General features: G+C 40.1%; 1 protein-coding gene across 1 annotated transcript; it reads right to left on the reverse strand.

Annotated features, from left to right (window-relative positions):
- Positions 1-10,737: 10,737 nt before the first annotated feature.
- CEP15 (centrosomal protein 15) lies at positions 10,738-19,302 on the reverse strand. Its single transcript, XM_072420855.1, has 5 exons — positions 19,158-19,302; positions 17,212-17,278; positions 15,626-15,737; positions 14,786-14,860; positions 10,738-13,583 (listed from the first exon to the last, which is right to left on the reverse strand). Exons 2-5 carry the CDS (start codon positions 17,262-17,264, stop codon positions 13,365-13,367), a joined length of 459 nt encoding a protein of 152 aa, XP_072276956.1. The 5' UTR covers positions 17,265-17,278; positions 19,158-19,302; the 3' UTR covers positions 10,738-13,364.
- Positions 19,303-19,967: the final 665 nt, after the last annotated feature.

Here is a 19,967-nt window from a genome sequence, read left to right on the forward strand (position 1 = left end):
GTTTTAATACTTTGGGAAAAGTATAGAACATAGTGATTGGGGGGTGTTAAAGGATTGTAGGGTTGTCATGTTGAGGTATGGCTCTGTTTTGCCACTTTATCAACTTTTAAATATACTGCAGTGGGGTACCAGGATTTGAAAAGTCCCCTGACAACTAGCACATCACTACTACTTGAAACATTGAATGGCACTACAATACCACAACACAGCAGTATACACAAGCATAGTTGCTGATTATGGCACATACTTACCCAGGTAAAGCTGCCCTGCAATGATGATAGGTCCAGGACTTGTCATCGCTGCATCCTTCATGCAATCTTTGCTGTTGGCTACACAGTGGATTTCCATGAAGGTGGCGAATCATTGGATGGCCACTGATGATATTACTGTGTTTGCCTAACTCAACTAGTGTATAGCTGAAAGAAAACCACCAGGAGCATTTTTATTTTTTGACGAAAGAGATATTGCATGTCTCCTTTGTCAATTAACACTACCCACTGGTGACTTTTTGTTTTTGGGTTTAGGTCCACTTTAAGTGCCAAAACCACTTTATATTTTGCTCGTCTGAACATGTCCTAAAGCTACATACACAGCTCAGATAATTGTTGCTTGAGATGAATGGTTGTGCTTATCTTGGACAAAAACCTGACACGTGTACATGGTCCCCCAAGTCATTCATCAATCCACCATGGTAGATTAATAAACGACCAGTCAGGAATGGCGCTGTGTGTAAAGTGCTTGTTTGTTCTTCTGACACTGGAAATTATCACAAAATACAATTTTTGCTACAAAAATCTGAAATCCATCTGGCGGCTTAGGAGAATTAACGAGAATTAAGGCTTTTAAACTTTTTATTGCACAGAAAGGGAGGAAAATGTCTGACCAGCTCTGTGAGTTTACTATGATGGACATTGGGATCAGGAACAACCGTCAACTGCTTCTATTTTAGAGTTAAAACCACCACTCAACTATATGATCAGGTTTAATGGTCCTGCCTATAAAACAGGAAAAGATGTGAACTGACATTGTTGCATTTAATGCAAGGGTCTTTATTAGCCACTAAGAGACTCTCATTGGACACAGCAATACCAATTGGGAAGCATAGAAATCTTAAAATCAAAAGCCATGTCGCAAAAAAAAAAAATAGATGCATTTCTAAGAGACAACCCTAGGTAGGTTTCCTGAAAAACAGGGGATGTTTTGTAATGCCAGTTATTAGGCGGATAAAGATTGCAGATAGGCAATACTTTTGAATTGGAGGTTGGAAGGATTGGATCTCTTGACATTGCACTGCACAAGGCTGCCCTGAGAGTAGCTTTTTATTACCCTGCTACATTAATCCAGGCACAACTGACTTTGTAAAAATGTCACATTGGCTAATTAGTGACCTGGTGCAAGTTTAAGATTTCTTTATTAAGTGTTGATGCTCTGTAACCTGCATTGCCCAAAGCAGCAGATCTAAGTGCTAAAATTTGCAATAAATGTGTTGCTGGGGCTGTAAAGCCAGGTCTTCAGCTGCCTAAGGCATTTTAAGGCGAATTAATATTGTTGCAAATGATTAGTGATGTAGCATCTATACATTATGCTGTGCAGATTAACATAAATTGCTACAGTGAAGACAGGACTGCATGACTTTAGTTCCTTTTCAAAGAGTCAATTCATGATTTTCTGCTAAAAAAAATAGTTGTAGTGTGTATAAAATATTTTACTATTAAAACATATGTATAGAGTTGTTTGTAATTACAAAAATACAAAATGTGGTACAAATACAAAATATTGTACCAGCCACTGCATTAGTTACACTTTGTTAGTACCAGAATAGACTCCCTTTTGCGTTTAGAATTGTCATAACTCCTAATCAAGTGCTGGACGCATTTCTTAGGTATATTGGTCTATATTGAATTTTAGCAGAATGTTTAGGCGCAGATCAATGATATGAATCTCCTGTTCCACCACATCTCAAAGATGCTATATTGGAATAGGATCTGATGACTGTGAAGGCCATTTGAGTACAGTGGACTCATTCTTCAGTTCAAGAAACCAGTTTGAGATGATTTGAGCTTTGTGACATGGCTCATTACCCAGATGGAAGTAGCCATTAGAACACGGGTACACTAGGGTCATAAAGGATTAGATATGGTCAGCAACAATACCAAGGTGGGCTGTGGCATTTAAACAATTTAGTACTAAAGGACTGAAAGTCTGAAAAGAAAATATCCCCCCCCACCAATACACCACCTCCAGCCTGAACTGTTGATATAAGGATCCATGCTTTCATGTTGTTGGCACCAAATCCTGACCCTACCATCCAAATTTTGCAGCAGAAATCAGGACATCAGACCAAGCAGTGTTCCAGTCTTCTCTTTAGTAAACTCATGCAAATTGTGGCCTTGGGGGCCTGTTCCCAGCTGACAGGAGTTGCACCTGGCATGGTCTTCAGCTGATATAGCCCATCTGCTTCAAGGTTTGACATACTGTGCATTCAGAGATGCTTTTCTGCATACCTTAGGTGTAATAAGTGGCTATTATTCTATCAGTTTGAATCATTCTGGCTATTCTCTTAAATCTGGCATCAACAAGGCATTTTTTTCAAGGAGAACTTCCATTCACTAGATATTTCCCTTTCTTGGACCATTCCCTGTAAACCTTAGAAATGGTTGTAAGTGAAAACCTCAGCAGAATAGCAGTTTCTGAAATACTCAGATTAGCCCGCCTGGTATCAACAACTATGCCACATTCAATGTTGACCTCCCTGGCGGCTTATTTTAAATTTCCCGCTGGTCCTGCCCCCTAGCACACACATGTCGTATGCCCACCCAGCATCTGCATCTCCTGGCCTCGCATCCTCAACGTTCACATGCCTGGGATGCGAGGCCAGGGGACACAGGTGCCGGGCATCGCCAAGGGGGCACAGTTGCTGGCCGGGTGAGTCATCCGAAACAGATCGGACGACTTGCCGGAGGATGCCGCAGGCTCGTGGGGACCAGGTAACCCCTAAATTCCACCCTGAGTGTGGCTTGGGTTTTACCGCTTTTTGTAATGAAAATAACCCCGAGCCACACTCGGGATTACAGCCAGTAACGGTAAAAAAATCACCTTCATTTTGAACTTCAGCAGGTTATCTTGACAATGTCCACATTAATAAATGCATTGGTACTACTTTTTGAACATTCTCAATAATTGGAGAGGATAGACTATCATAGGAGAACCTGGGTGATCCAGCAAACCTGCAATGAATTTCCTAAAAATAATTTACTAATGTTTGGAAAAATGTTGACTTTGGATCAAATTCATTTGGACCAGTTTGCTGGAGATGGATCTCCCATTATAGTCTATCAGCTTTAGTGTTGAAGAGCTTTAATATATTAGGCCTATTGAGTTGCTGTCATGTGATTGTCTTATATTTGCATTACCATGCAGTTAAACCGGTGTACCTAAAAATGTGCACATTACAAAGTGTATCTTTTTGTCATGTCTCAAAATGTCCTGTCTATTTACTTACAGGTTTATCTATACACCTATGCATCAAAAACCTTTAATCCAATATTGATAAACCACAGATGGTGGTCTGCTGATTTACAAACTGTTTTAGTCACATGATTTCCAAACAGATTTCAATTCTGATTTATAGTCTTATGGTTAAACAGTAAACACCTGTGCAGTGAGAAGTTGATTTAGCAACCTGGCTGATTGCCATTTTTTGCTTCAGCATGCCTCTTAAAATAAAACTCCATAACTTCCCAGCATGTTGGGAGTTTTATTTTTATCTGCTACAAATGGCATTTAATATACAGGAAACCTAGTGTGTCATATGGCATTATCACATTTGTGTACTGAAAACCAGTAAACCTTGTAGTATTTGTTTGTATTCTGGACAATAATCCACTTATATTGATGGGGTCTAATATGGCTCATGTCAACAGGTATGAGTTTTCTATTTAAATGCATGCATTTTTGTTCAAATAGAACCTGAAGTGTTTGTCAAGGTAAAGCTAGGTTAGATCGGCCCTGCCTGTGGCTTAAAAGCACCTAAAAAAGACATGCTGGGTCCTAAGAAATGCAGCCCAATGCAAAGCAGGTCAAAGGCTGCCATATGAACTGCCATGTGTACTGTTTAATAAAAGTCTGAATTTTCCATAAAAGGGTGGTCATCCCATTTACATAATAGGATAGCCATTTTTTTTTTATTAACTTTTTTAGAAACCCCCTGCCACAGCGGTAAAGACTGAAGGGAAAAACCCGCCACCCCTTGGGATACAAATGTCACATATCCCAGGAGGCTGCAGGTTGCTTCTTGCCCGAAAATGGGCAATGGGCTATGCATGCCCGAAAATGGGCATTGCTTCATCAGGGGCTTTCCTCAAATGTCAAAAAAACAAATGCTCGATATCAAGCATATGCGTATCGGCGACTGAGATTGGCACTCATTTTTTTTTTTTATAGGAAGACGCGTCACCTTTTGCCTGCATATTGCAAGATCAGGAAATTCAGTAAAATCTGAAAGAAGGAGAAGAAGATGGCGGCGTGGGATATAACGACCAGCCTCTAAAAGAAGAGGGAAGCCAGGATAACCTGAATTCACAGGGCATGGTATTTACATTATCAAAGTCTTTCCATGAGTAAAAACATATTTTTTATAAACACCCATGCTTTATGGTGCATTCCAATAGCATATCAAATGCAGGAAAACAATGCCTGTCAACATGACCCCTAATGGAATTCCCTTGACAGCCAAGATAAGAGTACAACTAAAGCTACGTACACACTTCCAATGGTTCGGACGAGAGTCTGAAGAGTGTACAGCGCACGCCATTCATCATCTGAACGACCGTCATGGCGGATCCACGGATGATGAACAACGAACGATCGTAATGCAAGTAAAGGGTGAGAGCGCCCAGCGGGGTGCCTCTCCGTTGTTCTCCCCCTCCTTTCTGGATAGAGCAGAATGGTGCTGTATGTACAGCACTCATTCATGCATCATGCAATAATAGTTGTTGGAAAGGATTGTGAAAGATTTCCATCGACTATTATTGCATGTGTGTATGCGGCTTTTAAAGCTTCATGTATGACAGTCTAAGAAAACACTGCAAATCCAGTGTTGCACATACCTCATAAACAAAAACAGACAATTTTCTTTACCTTCACTAACTGACCCAACTTCTGCCTCATTTTTGTTTTTTCACACACACCCCGTTCCAATTATTAGAATACTGTCAATCCAGGAAGCAGTGGAAAAGACTAGGTGTACCTGGTTCAGTTCTGATTGACAAGCTTCTTGTAATGCATACAGTCATAGACTAAATGAAAGTAGCAACTCTGCTCTGAATTCGAGAGCACAGAAGCATTGTTGTCACCCCATTACAAAAGGCTGAAAGAGTTAGACTTTATTGGTAGGCTCAACAGGTATTTTTAGGACATTGCAGGGGCACTAAGGTGTAAAGTGAAGTTGCACACTTTTTTTTTTAAGGAAAGCCATGGTTCTAATTTAAATATTATATTCAATGTATGCACTACAGTTTCTTGGAATAGTAATTGGTTATACTTAAGCTGCGTACACACCTGCAATTTTTCTCGTTGGAAAGGATCTTTCACGATCCTTTCCAACGAGAAAAGACTGCACGATGCATGAACGAATCTACTGTGACTTGTTTGTTTTGTTAACGAGTTATTTAGAAATAATGAACAGTGTGACTGGATGTGAATGCTTTATTTTTCTCATAGTTTGTTAACATTTGTTAAAAGGAGGACAAACATAAAACAAAGGAGAAAAATAACTGAGAAGACACGATCGGAAAATACTTGTGTAATGCAAAAGGAATTATTCGATCTGCCAGTGAGCGAGGTCATGCACACAGTAAAATATTACACTAAAAAGGATACCCAGAAAGATGATGGAGTATATAAAATTATTTCAGATGGGTTAAATTATTCAGAACTAGTCAAAACCATACAACTTTAAAAAATGTAATTTTATATAATTACTATCCGATGAGCAGACTAGAAGATAATTCAGTAGACACACATTGAATAAAAAAATATTGTATTTGGTTGTTTGCTTTGGCTTACACAATAGGCAGTGTTCCCCTCAGACCCTTTTAGCTGGGCTGGGTTTTTAGATGGTTACTGAAACGTTAAGTCACAATACATGGGCACTGGACAGTTAGGGCCCCATACAAAAATTATGGAAAAATGGGAGGCTAGGAATGAAAGTATAGTAGGGAGGTAGAAAGCTGACAGAATAATAGGGGTTACTGGATTCCTATATTTTCTATAGGATTTCTATATATTGCTACATATTTATGTTATGTGTTTTCCAGTGCTCACTTTCTGACCACCCACCTACAGCTTCTTCCCAACCAGGGTAAAATAATTTCTGGTGAGAACACTGATAGGTCAACTTGAAGGCTAATAAATGGAATAGCACACAATCAGTTTGTGTAGCTGTAATTTTAGGGGCAGACTAAAGTGCATATGACTTTATTAACCTACAGTTAGATTTAGAGTGGAAGGTTACGTTTTCACAGTTGGGTTAAGCCTAAAGGAAATGATAAAGAGTACAGTGTTAGGAGTTTATGAATAGTAAGAGACAAGGCATACAACTAGGGCTATGCAAGCTGTTGTAGAGCAGAGGCATCTGGTGGCAATAGATTCTGAAGTAGGTACAAAGGATTCTAGCTGAGGCTCTTACACCAGCCTTGACAAAACTTGTCATTATACTAAGAGAGGTTGCCTTGCATGGCCATGAAACACATTGGACCTGATTTATTAAAGCTTTCCAAGGCTGGAGAGAATACACTTTTATCAGTAAAGCTGGGTGATCCAGCAAACCTGGAATAGATTTCTTAAAATTCATTTGCAAATGTTATCAAACCTGGACCAGATCTATTCCAGGTTTGGTGGATCACCCGGTTTCACGGATGAAAGTGTTCCCTCTTGAGCCTTGGAGAGCTTTAATAAATCAGGGCCATTGTGTCTGATTTACTAAAGCTCTCCAAGACTGGAGAAAGCTCTCCAATCATGGGAGAACCTGAGTGATCAAGCAAACTGCAATAGATCTGTTCCAAGATTGAAAACATTTGTCAACTAATAGCAAGGTATTTTTAGGAAATCCATTCCTGGTTTGCTGTATCATCCTGGTTCTTTTATGATAGTCTATTATTTCCAGTCTTGGAGAGCTTTATAAATCAGACATCTTTTTTTAAAAAAAAAATATTTTTATTGAAGGCAGGACAACATAAAACAATCACAATAGGAAACATAGCAATGAAGACGTACAGTACAACCAATTGACAAACAGGATATATTCATCAAATCAGACATCTTAGTGAATATTTCTATTAGTTTAGTGTTTACCACCAATTGCCATTGCACCTCTACTGTAAAGCTTCCTGAGGGCTTTGTCTACCACATAACAGAATCATTTTACAACATCACAAACCACAGCAAAAACAAGTCAAGAGTAACTGACAAGAATTAAAGATGAATGTGGAAAGATATTTCTCCCAACGTTAAGAAAAAACTACTACCCCACAAAGAGATTGTCTCAACCTCCATACCATACTTAATGATTCACGAGACATCACAAAGGTCCAACCCATGTGTTTTTCCCCCCTTTTTACCTATGAAGCATTTTCACGTCCTATAGAAATAGATCTGCAGGTGTATGTAGAATTACAGGAGCGATCCTGGACTGATCACTGAGCAATAAGTTTTGGCAGGGGCAAAGACAAAATAAATAGCTTGGGGGTATCAACAACAACACAAGATGATTAAAACATCACAGTCAAGGATAATAGTCTGTTGGCCAGGTTTGATAGTTTATGTGACAATGTATTGCCCCTAGGTAATTCATGAGCCCATCAAGCAAAAATTTGGTGTTGGAAAGTTTACTAAAGTAAAATCATCATTCAAATTGTAAAATAAGACTTATCCAGTCCATGGATTACCTGGTATTTGTTCACTGGCCAATTCAACCAGCTGTGTATTAGCAGTTAATCTGTACAATGGTGGATTACAGGGTGGTTGGAGCAGTAGCTTGGGGCTAGGAACTGTGGGGGGCTCACAGCTGCCTAATTTATCCCTACTTATACCGGGATGTATTAGGAAGAGAGGAAATCTACACATGCCTCAGCAGTTCAGTCTGTTCTATGAGACTACCCCAGGACGTCTGCTGGATTTATAAATTGTACTTGTCACGATACAGTCATTTTATTCAATTCAAGACCTAGAAAACGAAACCACTTACTAATAAAGTGGCTGTTAAGTTACTAACATTTCACTGATACGTATAAATATTGTATGTAAAATCTTTATCACAAAATGTTAACACAAGATATAGATTACCTAAGCCACTAATGTTGCCACTTTATTATGCATATTAAAAGAGCAGTTTAGTTACAAATGTTTGGTAATGCAGACCAACAGTCAGAAAAAAACCATTTAATGCAGTCTCAACCCATCTAACTAAATGCTGGCATTAAAAAAAAACCTTTTTATTTTCCTAAATCTGTGGTCATGAGCCGCTCCAGTCCTAAGGCTACATACACAATCCTGCCCCTGTACAAAGCATTGGTCAGACCACATCTGGAATATGCAGTCTAGTTTTGGGCACAAGTCCACAAAAAGCAAATTGTGGAATTGGAGAGTGTGCAGAGAAGGGCAACTAAACTAATAAAAGAAATGGAGGAGCTCAGCAATGAGGAGAGATTAGCTGAACTAAATCTATTCTCCCTTGAGAAGAGACGTTTAAGGGGGAATTTGGTCACCCTGTATAAATATATAAACGGTCCATATAGAGAACATTACAAAGAACAAGAGGGCACACTTTGCGTCTGGAGGAAAAGAAGTTTAAGCTCCGGATAAGGAAGGGATTCTTCACTGTAAGGTCTGTGAAAATGTGGAATCGGCTCCCTCAGGAAGTAGTTTCAGCAACTAATATAGATTGCTTTAAGAAAAGGCTGGATGTTTTTATAAAAGCACAGAATATAACTGGTCGGTTTTTTAGTGATTTGGACTCCCAGGTATTGCAGTCTCTCATTGCATTAAACCACAGGATATAAAGAACCCCATGCAGGTCTAACACAATTGGTCAAGTATAGGGCTTTAGAGTTATCCAAATTGATAGAGTATCCGGAGACTGAGCCGTACTGAGTAAAAAAATTCAGGATGGCCAGGAGGCTAGTTTTTGGGTCAGTAATATAAAGTAAGAAATCGTCTGCAAATGCCGTTATTTTCACCCTCTTAGTACCTATTTGTACGCCCAGAAAATCCGGGGAATATTCGAGAAGTCTCAGCAGTGGGTCTAAAGCCAGATTAAACAACAGTGGACAGAATATACCTGGGGTTTAAGACTTTAGTAAAAATAACAGTGACTGTTGATCCAGGGAACATCTGATTGCCTCATGGAATCAGGAAGGATTTTTTTTCCCCTGTTGAAGCAAATTGTACCAGGGTTTTTTTTGCCTTCCTCTGGACCAACTATGTCTTAGTTGTAATAATCTGTGATATATATTTTTACCAAGTGGTTGAACTTGATGGATTTATGTCTTTTTTCAACCTAACCTCCTATGTAGCTTGGTAACTATGTAATGTGCAATAATTATCGTATTATCAATAATTATTGAAAGAATCTTTCACGATCCATTCCAACGACAAAAGACTGAATGAGCTCTGTACATACAGCACCGTCCTGCTCTATGGAGAGGGGAGGGGGGAATGACGGAGCCATACCCCGCTGTGCTCTCTCCCCTTCACTTTCATTACGATTGTTTGTGTATCCTCCAGGACAGATCCATTAATAGTGAGCTCTGTACAAACACCAGATTCTCGTCCGATATCATCCCTGAGGTATTTATTGGATGAGAATCATCTGACGTGTGTTTGTAGCCTAAGTCTGCTTTTACACAGTTTTCTGTTCACTTCCCTTCTTTGGATGTCCAGATCATTGCCTGAATAATGTGGACACTTTCTATGGGATCCTCAGCAGTAGGGTCTTAGATTAGGGTCTTGGGTTAGAGGGGAATAGATTTACGTTTTTGCATGAAGATCAATCAAAAGGCAATAAACTCTAGCCCAAACTATTTTTTTAGTATTGGGTAGAGTATGAAACAGATACTGTGGTGGATTTTCATTGCAGTAGATGTCCACGTCTCTCAAATAGGGACACAGTAAGGATTCACCATGTGCACTGCACTCATTGTTGACATGTTTAATACTTGAAATGTGTTGTTGTGCATTGGGTTGCTATTTTCTTGTTTTTCCCAGCAGTAGTCACATCACTTTTTTGTTCAGAGTTGACTTGCACTGTGTTTAAATGCAGCTTGTCCTAATTTCACCCAGAGCAAAGCAATGCACTGCACCCATTGAAAGCAATGTAATTTACCTATTATTACATTGGATCTGCAATGAGCTACAGTATTTTAATAAACTCTAAAAAGTAGGGGTTTAAACCTGTCAGGCTATTATTTGTCCTCTCAATTGCTCCATTACAGTTCCACTCTCTTGGTTTTGGCCTGCTGGCATTCTTTGTACAGTTGCTCACAGATTAAAAGGCAGCAATAAGATCCAACCAGACTTTGCTTTATGCACATGTGCTGACAGAAGAAGCCAGTAGAGTGAGCAGGTTTGATTACTTATCAGTGTATTGATCCCTTTTGTCGAGTCTGCTAGTAGAGATGTGAGAACATTGTAATCCCAAAAAACATGATCGTGAACCACAGAATTTAGAACAACATAAAACATTGTTTATATAATTTATTTTTGAATGCCTTATATAAATGTTAAAAGAATAAATGTTAACATAGACCCATGATATGAAATCACCAATGCTTATATGTATCCGAAGAATGCAAGTTTAACTTTTTTTTAACTTCTAATCAAAATCATTTATGAGCTCCATACAATATGTTCCGTACAACCTGTACATAGAATTGATCAGAAAGCACCTGATTAAAAAGAGAGGGAAGGCCATGAAACTAGCATTTTAGGAAGAAAAAAAGCAACGGCAACCCCCCCATATATCTCTCATGACAGGTTCACTTTAAAAACAATAGTAGATGGCAGCGCTCTCTCCTTGCCCTCTTCAGTTTATTTTGGTTTCACACAGCACAGATACCCAATTCAGGCTTTGTGTTCTTCTTTCCTTTTCTGCATCCATTCCCATTCCTATTTTTTTTTTCTTAATTTGACACTGCAATTAAAGCTGTTTCACTGCTTATTTCTAGATTTTCTTCCATTTGGTAGACACTATTAGTATGTGTTTAATCAACAGTTATTTGGCTTAGCAAATGATGTTTCTGTTATAATCTATTGAATGTTACAATGACATCTGGTGGCCATCAAGGAATTAATGAACAGTTCTGATAAATCCATTTAAGCCTGCGTTAATCAAACATGCCGTATAATTGCTGCAGGCAAGCTCTGATCAGCAATCTGTAATGGATGAGGACCAGAGATATGTACATATCATACACGATTACCCTTTAGGACTAGAAGTAACCTACCAAACTTCATCCAGTTTTTTTGTAGGAATATAAAAAAATGTATTTGTGTAATAGTTGCTATGTTCACAGTTGCTGCTTGCAGCTTAGCACAGGGTATCTGGGCCCAGAGTTTTCAGCACATACGAGAACTGTGAATTTCACTCTAAGCACCCACAAGTATCCCCGTAACATTATGTTCATCCTCACACTTAACCATATCCCCAATCTAAACACTAAAAAGTAAAATTAAAAATGTTTTCACACAGGATTCACACAAGTTCCACCCAAATCACATATTTTTCTAATTGGAATTAGCTGGAAAATGTGTGAATCCTGAATAAAAGTTGTGTGAAAGCATTTATAAATAGACCTTAGTAAACCCAAGAACAATAATGTCTTACTTTTATGCTTTCCAATCTTTAGATGCGGTGGCAGGATTTGTATTCTTTAGGCTGCAAGAGCAAAGAACTCCTCCCTCCTTAATCCTGCTAGAAAACCAGTATCCATGTAACTTCCTATGTAGTGAACTAAATGCTATCTGCCCTCCCAGCTATCATCTGTTAACCACAGAAAACATCCCTTCTATATAATGAAAATGTTAGGTGGGTTACTGTAGTCCAAATCAGAAGAGCCACCAAAGGCGGCAAAATGTTCCTCCATAGATACAGAGCAGTGCTGTACCTCCAGGACAAATAGTATGCTACTGGCAGGCCCCCCAGATATCAGGTATCAGAAAGGTTTAGTAAACAACTGTATAATTCATTTTCCCTGCTCTACAACCTTTCCCCTTCCCTCAACTTTCAGGGTCATTTTTTATTTTAATTAGTTTATAATAATTATCTTTTGATACAGGTATATTGGATAATTATTGTACGTGAGTCTGTGCTTTGTTGTTTACTTAAATCAGACCTAAACTAAATTTTTTTTAAAAAAAGGGTATACAACACTTTTATGTAAGGTAAAAATTACCAATTTATTTTTGGGAAGGGGGTTTAAAACCCTTTAAAAAAATAAAAATAAAATAAAAAGGGTAAAGTCTCTACCCTTCCCAGGCAGAGCTTCTCGGGATACATATATCATGCATTCTGGGAAGCTTCTGGCTGCTCCGAGATGCAGCATGCCCAGAAAGCGCTTTTCTTCCATGGGGGAAAAAATTTTCAGTGAGATTGGCACTTTTTTTTCCCATCAACGTCACCCAATATGATGTAAGAAGGAGGTGAAAGAAGGGGAAAGAAGATGGTGCCGCCCAGTGCTTCCTCCACGCTGGGTCCAAGGAGAATCCTAGGACGACACGGGACCCAATCCAGAAAACCTCTGGAGGGATCGACAGGTCTGCTATGGTAAAGATTAGTTTTTTTCGGTTTACTTACGCTTTAATTTTCCTTAAGCCTCTATTCTGTATACATCCAAAAGCCTTACATTGTTGTTGGGTGTTGCTGTCTTGGGTGTGTGCCCCAGCAGTCTCAAATCACTCAGGTGACACTAGATTTTCTCTTTACTTCTCACTTGGGTATGTAGGGAGATAGGAGGCAAAGGTGCTGGGTCAGCACAGACGGTAATTAGTCACTCTCATATAATGTGCAAAAAGGAAGGGAGACTTGCTAGGCAATTGACTCTCCTACAGATGTCAAATTTTCTAGCAAGTTCGTTGGCAAACTGCAGGTGAATAAAAATAATTTATGAAAAATAGAATTAATAAAAAAATAAATTACTTTTTGTTCTATGATTTTACCTGAAATTTATTATGTTTTTAAGGGTCAGTTTAGGCCAATTTCCTATAGGTAAGGACAGTTTTACTGTAAGTTTTGCCCATCACTAAAAACATACTGACATTACTGTGCTTCATTAACATGTTTTGCAGTTGTCATGGAGTGAAGTCCCGATCTAATTCATGTCTCTACCTCGGTGAAAATTTGGCAAGGTGTTTGAACTGAAGCCAGAAGGAGGAAGACTCTTTCTCTTTGGAGCCTCCATAGTCTGGGAAAGTCTCTGCTCCGTCTTTGAACTGTAGCTTTGTTTTACACCAAAAGGTTGTTGAGCTTTTCCCAGTAGAAACAGCTCCCACTTAGGAAACTCTTCTTCCACAGATGCCCAGTACTGGTTCTGTAACACACAACAAATTAACAGTGTTTGACTAATGTGATAAAACCTATTCTGCTTACAAGTTTCATTCAGAGAGCAGCAGGCCAACTTACAAAGACTCACAGAGAACAAAAAAAAAACTGCTACAGATTTAAAGTGCAGGCATCAAGAGGTGCCTATGGGTTCCTACAGCAGATTACCAAACAGCTGAATAATGGGACATCTGAAATGCAAAGTTCCAACACATCTGGGTACATGGGAGCTTTCTGATGCTAATACAAGATCTCTATCTGGTTCCTGAAGAGGGACATTCTCAAAACACCTTCTTCATAATTCTTGTGTTTCACATGGATGTACACTGACAGAGGGCTTAGCCAGGACACTACGGAATGAAATAAGGTTCACATTTATATTTACTGTACCCATACAAAATGCTGAATCTGGCCAGACTTGTCCATTATTAAAAAAAATTTACAGCTTGTCTATGTGTTTCTGTTTAGGTCTGAGCTTACTACCTACTACTTGCTTGCTCCGTACGGGGGACATGGTCAGTGGCTCTGGCCGGTGCAGGCAGGAGTAGGACCCGGCTTACAGGGGCGCACCAGCCAGAGCGGTGGACCATATCCCCCGTACGGAACGCAGGCTCAGGGAAGAGGATGGGTTGTGTCTGGACACAACCCACCCACTCTCCCAAGTGGATGGGTTCTGGCATCATGACATCACTATGGGGGAAGTTTCTTCCTCTTTGAGTGACACACAGCTCCCCACGCATTACAACAGCCCAGATTGTATTGCTGTTTGTGACCCCACTGGGGAGAATTATTCTTTTTTCTTGTTCCTTTGAATCCCTGTGACAGCAGAGTGTGAGGGGAGTGTGAACTAAGATATATACAGTAATAAGTAACATAGGTTCTAACTCTTCCTCAGATTACAACTACTGATTTCCCATCCCAGCGGGAATTGAGAATTCTTTCCAATGGGGGCACAAACCATAATTTATGACTTCTCCACTCTGTCCAAAAAAGTTTTGCCTAGATTTAGAAAGTTGGACTAATTTAAAGAAGGCTAGTCAGTGGTGAATGTGTTTCCCCAGTTCTTCCCAGGGCACATAGAGGTGAATATTTAGTTTCATAGAGAGGACTTATATTGTCATGCATGTCCTTACATTTACAAATGCTGACATGTGTGTCTGCTATAGACAATGTAAGCTGCTTTTTACCAACCTCTAGTTTGGCAATGGAAGGATCAGGAACAACTTGTAATCTTCGTTTTAGATGTTTCAGCAATGTTCGCAAATCCTGAAAAAAATGTAATTCATAGGAGGAAGTAATTCAGAGAATTCAGTTTAAAGTGTCTGTAAATTCGAACAATTTCATTCTCGCTCATGGGAAACCCAGTTGGTGTGTGCATTTTTTTAAAACGCTCCAGGCCAACTTGTAGGTGTAATTCCCAAGGTACTCTACACCCCTTTATTTACTTTATTATGTATATTTTCATACACAAGTATAATGCCTGATTGCAGATCCAGGCTACTTATTCTCAGATGTCTTCAACACCAAACAGTGGAAATAGTTACTGAGGGGGGACAGAGCTAGATTAAAAATGAGTATCGCAGTAAAAGCTACTCTTTTCATTTTTAAAGCAGCAAATTAATAATTTAAACCATCCACAGAAATAAAATATAAAGCGTTTAACGTAGGGTTTGTTTGCACCACAACACAAACTGTTTTAGTGGAGCTCTTGATTTGGGAATTTATTTGGTAATGTTGCCCAATAAAGCTGGTATGAGTGGGCACCTTAACAGGGGGATAGCAGTCTCAACCTTGTCATCCTACAGCAATGCACCCCCTGCTCACAACAATGCTGTTACTGAAAGCCAACATAGATTGGAGACTCTATACAGGGTAGCAGCAAAACTTTCCCTTGTAGGGTGATGCTCAGATTTTAGATGGAGTTAGGATCATACTGCAGGGTTCACAACACACAGAACCACCTTAGGGAAAATAAAGCGAATGGTTCCTCATGTGTACATTCCCAGGATTGGGACCTTGTACAGAACTTACTCTAAGAATCTTCAGATTTCTCCTATGTGCTGCCTCTGATACTTGACTGTCCTTTGCCGTCTCCTCTTCATGGATCTTCATCTCTTCAGTCAGTTTATTCTTTTCATCAAGTCTAATGAAAAGGAAGAAAAAATCATCACCTGAAAAATGATTTGTTCAGCTCCCAGTCCCTTTACCTTGTGTTCAGGGTCCAGCACCTGGTGCCAGCAGAGTGAGGGGGTTTTCATGCAAAGGCTCTTAAGAACAAAGTGAAATGAATGTGAAGTAAAAGGGGTCACATTTAGAGGTTTACTTAAAAAATAGTGCATAGCGATGTGCTGTACCAATGTGCTTTGTTTTAGCTTTTGGAGCATTAATCTGGTGCAGATCATTAAATAAAAAAATCAGAAGGGCCCCGTCATGGGTCCTGTCAAAGTCACATGACCTTCACTCCTCTAGTCACATAGCTCTCTCAAATCCACTGAGCAAAGAGAACGCCATAGTCTCTATTTATTAAACAGGGAATCAGACATTCCCTCAAACATTCCCTTGTGGGAATCGTACAGGTCCATCTATTTCAATTGCAATATCTGCTTCCCACCAGGAAATGTTTGAGGGAATGTCCGATTCCCCGTTTAATGAATAGAGCCCTGTAAATTGTCACTGCCCAAATACTGCAGCCCAGTTTTGTGAATTAGATGGCGTAAACATGGCAGCTAAATAATGGAAAGCGGATGGCAATATCTGATCTCAATCTAAATATACCTCTTAGGGGTGTATTTACAAATGAATCCTGACAATACAACCTAGACTTGTTCCTTTATTTATTAGGAGATACAGGCAGTCCCTGAGTTAAGGACATCCAACAAATGGACATCTCCTATATATGAACTGGGCTTCCCTGCTCGTTAGTGTGCAGGAAAGAGGCTTGATAACGGGGCGGATCGCATGACTTGCAGAAGAAATCTTTTGCTAAAAACAGCTGAGGTTGAGGGTGATCCTAGGGGACTGAGCTCTTTCTGCAGCCTCTTGTAACTCTTTAATGACCAAAACTCTGCAGTTGTTTCTTTTTGCAGATCAAAGCTCAGCTTGCTCCAGAAGTTAATGAATGTCTAGGCTCCATAAAGATTTTTTTTTTTTTTTTGCTTTGTTTGTGATTAACTCGTAGTGATGATTTTATACAGTAACTGACACCACACTGCCTAATAATATGTTGAGACAAACCTCTGTCCTAATTGCATTTATTAATATAATGTACCTGTTCCAACTTAGATCCAAATTCAACTTAAGAACAAACCTAGTCCTTATTTCGTATGTAATCCTGGGACTATCTGTATACCACTTACTATTATGTCTGCTGTGCTCTTGATAATTGTCCACTAGGTGGCAGAATGAGTCTTAGCTTTAATATGCATTGAAATAAGCAATGAATAGGGAATCTGATGGCTGTGAGTGGAAATCCAGCCAAACAGAAGTTAAATCATTTATAAATATACAGCTGAGTGTTACCATCAGATTAGGTTAGAGTTGGGGGTTAACGCTTATTTTAGCTTTGGGGGTAAGATCTGCCAATACCAGATAAAACCTCAAGAAGCAATCAAACCTACATGACTCTGTGTAATCTTTCCAACTCTTCTTCCCGGGCTGTATATGAAGACATCTTTCTTCTGCGTTCTAGAAAATAAACAGTACTGCTGTTATTTGTTTCCAAGTAATCTTTCACTGGTTTAAGCTAAACAAAAACAATACCATTACCTTTACCTGCTAACCTCCTGGGCTGTTCATTTCTATCTGGATTTATAAGTATAAAAGCGGTACATTGTCTTTCATGAAAATTTATTTTACATTGTAGGCCTGGAGGCATAATTCACTGAAATATGTCCAATATTTAATAAATTTAATAATTTTAAATAAAAAAACACAAAAATCTGTTAAAACAAGGGTGCAAAAAATTACTGAAACCTGTAATATAACTTTACAGTAGCATATATAATAAATATATATATATATAATAATTATTACTTTGTAGTGAATTCAATACAAAATAATTTAAATTTCCCGCCACGCTCCCGCACGCACCGATGCATGCACCAATGTCACCAGGAACGTCCGGGGAACGTCAGCGCACTCGCGGGGGACAGATCGAAGGAAGAGGACGTGGCCAGAGGATGGGATCCGACGGGCCGAACACTGGAGGGCACGATGGGACTAGGTCATTATTCTTTATGTTTTTAGCTACCCCGAGTCTGGCTCGGGAATACCCCTTTCAGCATGTTTTTTTTTTACCCCAAGCCTCACTTAGGGTTACCACTTGGGAGGTTAAAAGCCCCTGATCCATGCAACACTGTGCCCAGCAAATCCAACGCTGTCTCGGCTTTGCTCTTCTTCCAGGACTCGTTGTTCTGTCCAACAGCACCATATTCTTTCAGGTTCTTCCTGATGTCTAACTGTAAAAACGTGCAGATCTTACTGCGCATGCAAGAGATTGAGCACTTGGTTTTGTCTTACATTAGAGGAAAGCCCTTTAATGACGCATGCGCGATCTCAGGCATGCGCAGGAGCAGCCACAGCCTCCTGGGATGTGTGACCTATACTTTGTGTTGATCCTTAGCCATCATAATTGGCTGGGATGACATAGCACATAGCTCATACACGCTGGAGATTATTCAGTCCTGGCAGCCGGGGGGGATGCAGCCGGGGGCCGGCACATTATACCCAACACTGAACATGCAGGCAGGTATGCTTTATGGCAGTGGTCGCCAACTGGTCATCCGCAAGAAAATGTTTGTAGTCCAGATCACTGTCCGTCCAGAGCCGCAGACCATGTCCCCCGTACGGATCGCAGGCTTAGGGCGGGTTGTGTCTCTGGCAGACCTGCGATGGGAGAGTGGGCCGTTCTGCATCATGACATCACTCTGGGGGAAGTTTCTTCCACTTTAAGTGACACCCGGCTCCCCGCACATGCACGGAGTCGGTAATTCTAGTGGTCCGTGGTTCTGAAAAGGTTGGCGACCGCTGCTTTATGGGACATCACCTGCCTGATCGCAGGATTTCAAAGCAGAACTCTATCTCCGCGTTGTTTTGTACACACCCTCAGTTAATGCGACCTAATGAGCCAGTGGGAGCAAACAAGCGCTGTATATATAAGATTATCTATAGATGGGGGGGGGGCGAGCATGAGGCTCCCCGCTGCATCCTACCCATTAAAAAACAATGTCTGCTATTGGGTTACTTCATGGCAGCTGTACAGACATTGGATTTTCACCCACAAGCAATCGTCATGGGTAACACAAATCTAGAGCCGAATGCGGCCTCATTTTCTGAAACTATGACCCAAAACTATTATTCAGCAAGGATGTTCAGTGTAAAGTCAGAAGGTATCTGCAAGTCACTGACTTAGAACGGTGGCCATGACACTCTATGCTATGTGAATGCACCAATGCCAAGGGTTGCCCTGACACTCTATGCTATGTGAGCACACAGAAGCCTGCAAGTCACTCTTCTTCAGGATCACTGGGAATTCAGCCCACACTGACCCCCCCTCAGCTGTCACCTGCCAATCATCTGTTAGGATGTGTTCACCACGAGCCTCCTCAGCTTCCGCGTTCAGGCGTAACCAAGGCAACGGGGAGGCAGCGACGCCAGTACCTCCCACCTCATGAACACTAAAAAAAGAACCTAACAGAAAATAAATGTTTCCTTCATTTACCACCCTCAAAAACTTGCGTGAAGATAAACAAACATTTTTTTTAAATATATAATTCTTCCCATACAGATAGCTGTGGTCGCCATTTTTCTGTAGACTAAACTCTATTTCCTTACATTGCAAACCGCCACACATTATGGAGACAGTTTTTCTAATGAGAGCGGCCCTCTACTTTTTTCTGTGGCTGCTAGGTCAATGGTTAAACAATAATTGAGCGCTACCGCCCTCTAGCGTCAGATTAGGACATTGCACGTGCTGTGATTGTATGCAGGTGTGTTCAGCCTTCCAGGTGGATGGGATGTGCAGTGTTTGGTAAGGGAATATGCAATGAATTTATGGAATTTTATGTTTATTTGGCATTTATATAAAGGAGGGAGGGGCAGTCTGGTGTACGTTTTATAATGTGGTGTACAAATCCTGACAGAAACCTTGTGAGCTGATAACTTCCTGTGCTTTGTGGTGCACCAAACTCCCATATGGTGGTGTCAGTCCAGAAGTAACCGTGTGTCACCGCCTATAATGCTCGCCAAATACACGACTTCCTCTATAAACCCCTCCAACCTCTGAAGCATAACACATTTATATCGGTCGCTGGTTGGCGGGAACCAAATGCAACAGATTTATTAGTAATAATATTAGGTTTGTTTTTTTTAAAGT

The sequence above is a fragment of the Pyxicephalus adspersus genome, chromosome 8 (assembly GCF_032062135.1).
Source record: "Pyxicephalus adspersus chromosome 8, UCB_Pads_2.0, whole genome shotgun sequence".
In the NCBI taxonomy this organism is placed as follows: domain Eukaryota; kingdom Metazoa; phylum Chordata; class Amphibia; order Anura; family Pyxicephalidae; genus Pyxicephalus; species Pyxicephalus adspersus.

What these genes read in the sequence shown, in the direction of transcription:
- CEP15 (XM_072420855.1), bottom strand. Translation starts at nt 17,264, where the DNA reads ATGTCTTCATATACAGCCCGGGAAGAAGAGTTGGAAAGATTACACAGA. An exon ending in GAAATCTGAAGATTCTTAGA is followed by an intron (nt 14,861 to 15,625) that starts GTAAGTTCTGTA and finishes CATTTTTTTCAG; the next exon opens with GATTTGCGAACATTGCTGAA. An exon ending in CTTCCATTGCCAAACTAGAG is followed by an intron (nt 13,584 to 14,785) that starts GTTGGTAAAAAG and finishes TGTGTGTTACAG; the next exon opens with AACCAGTACTGGGCATCTGT.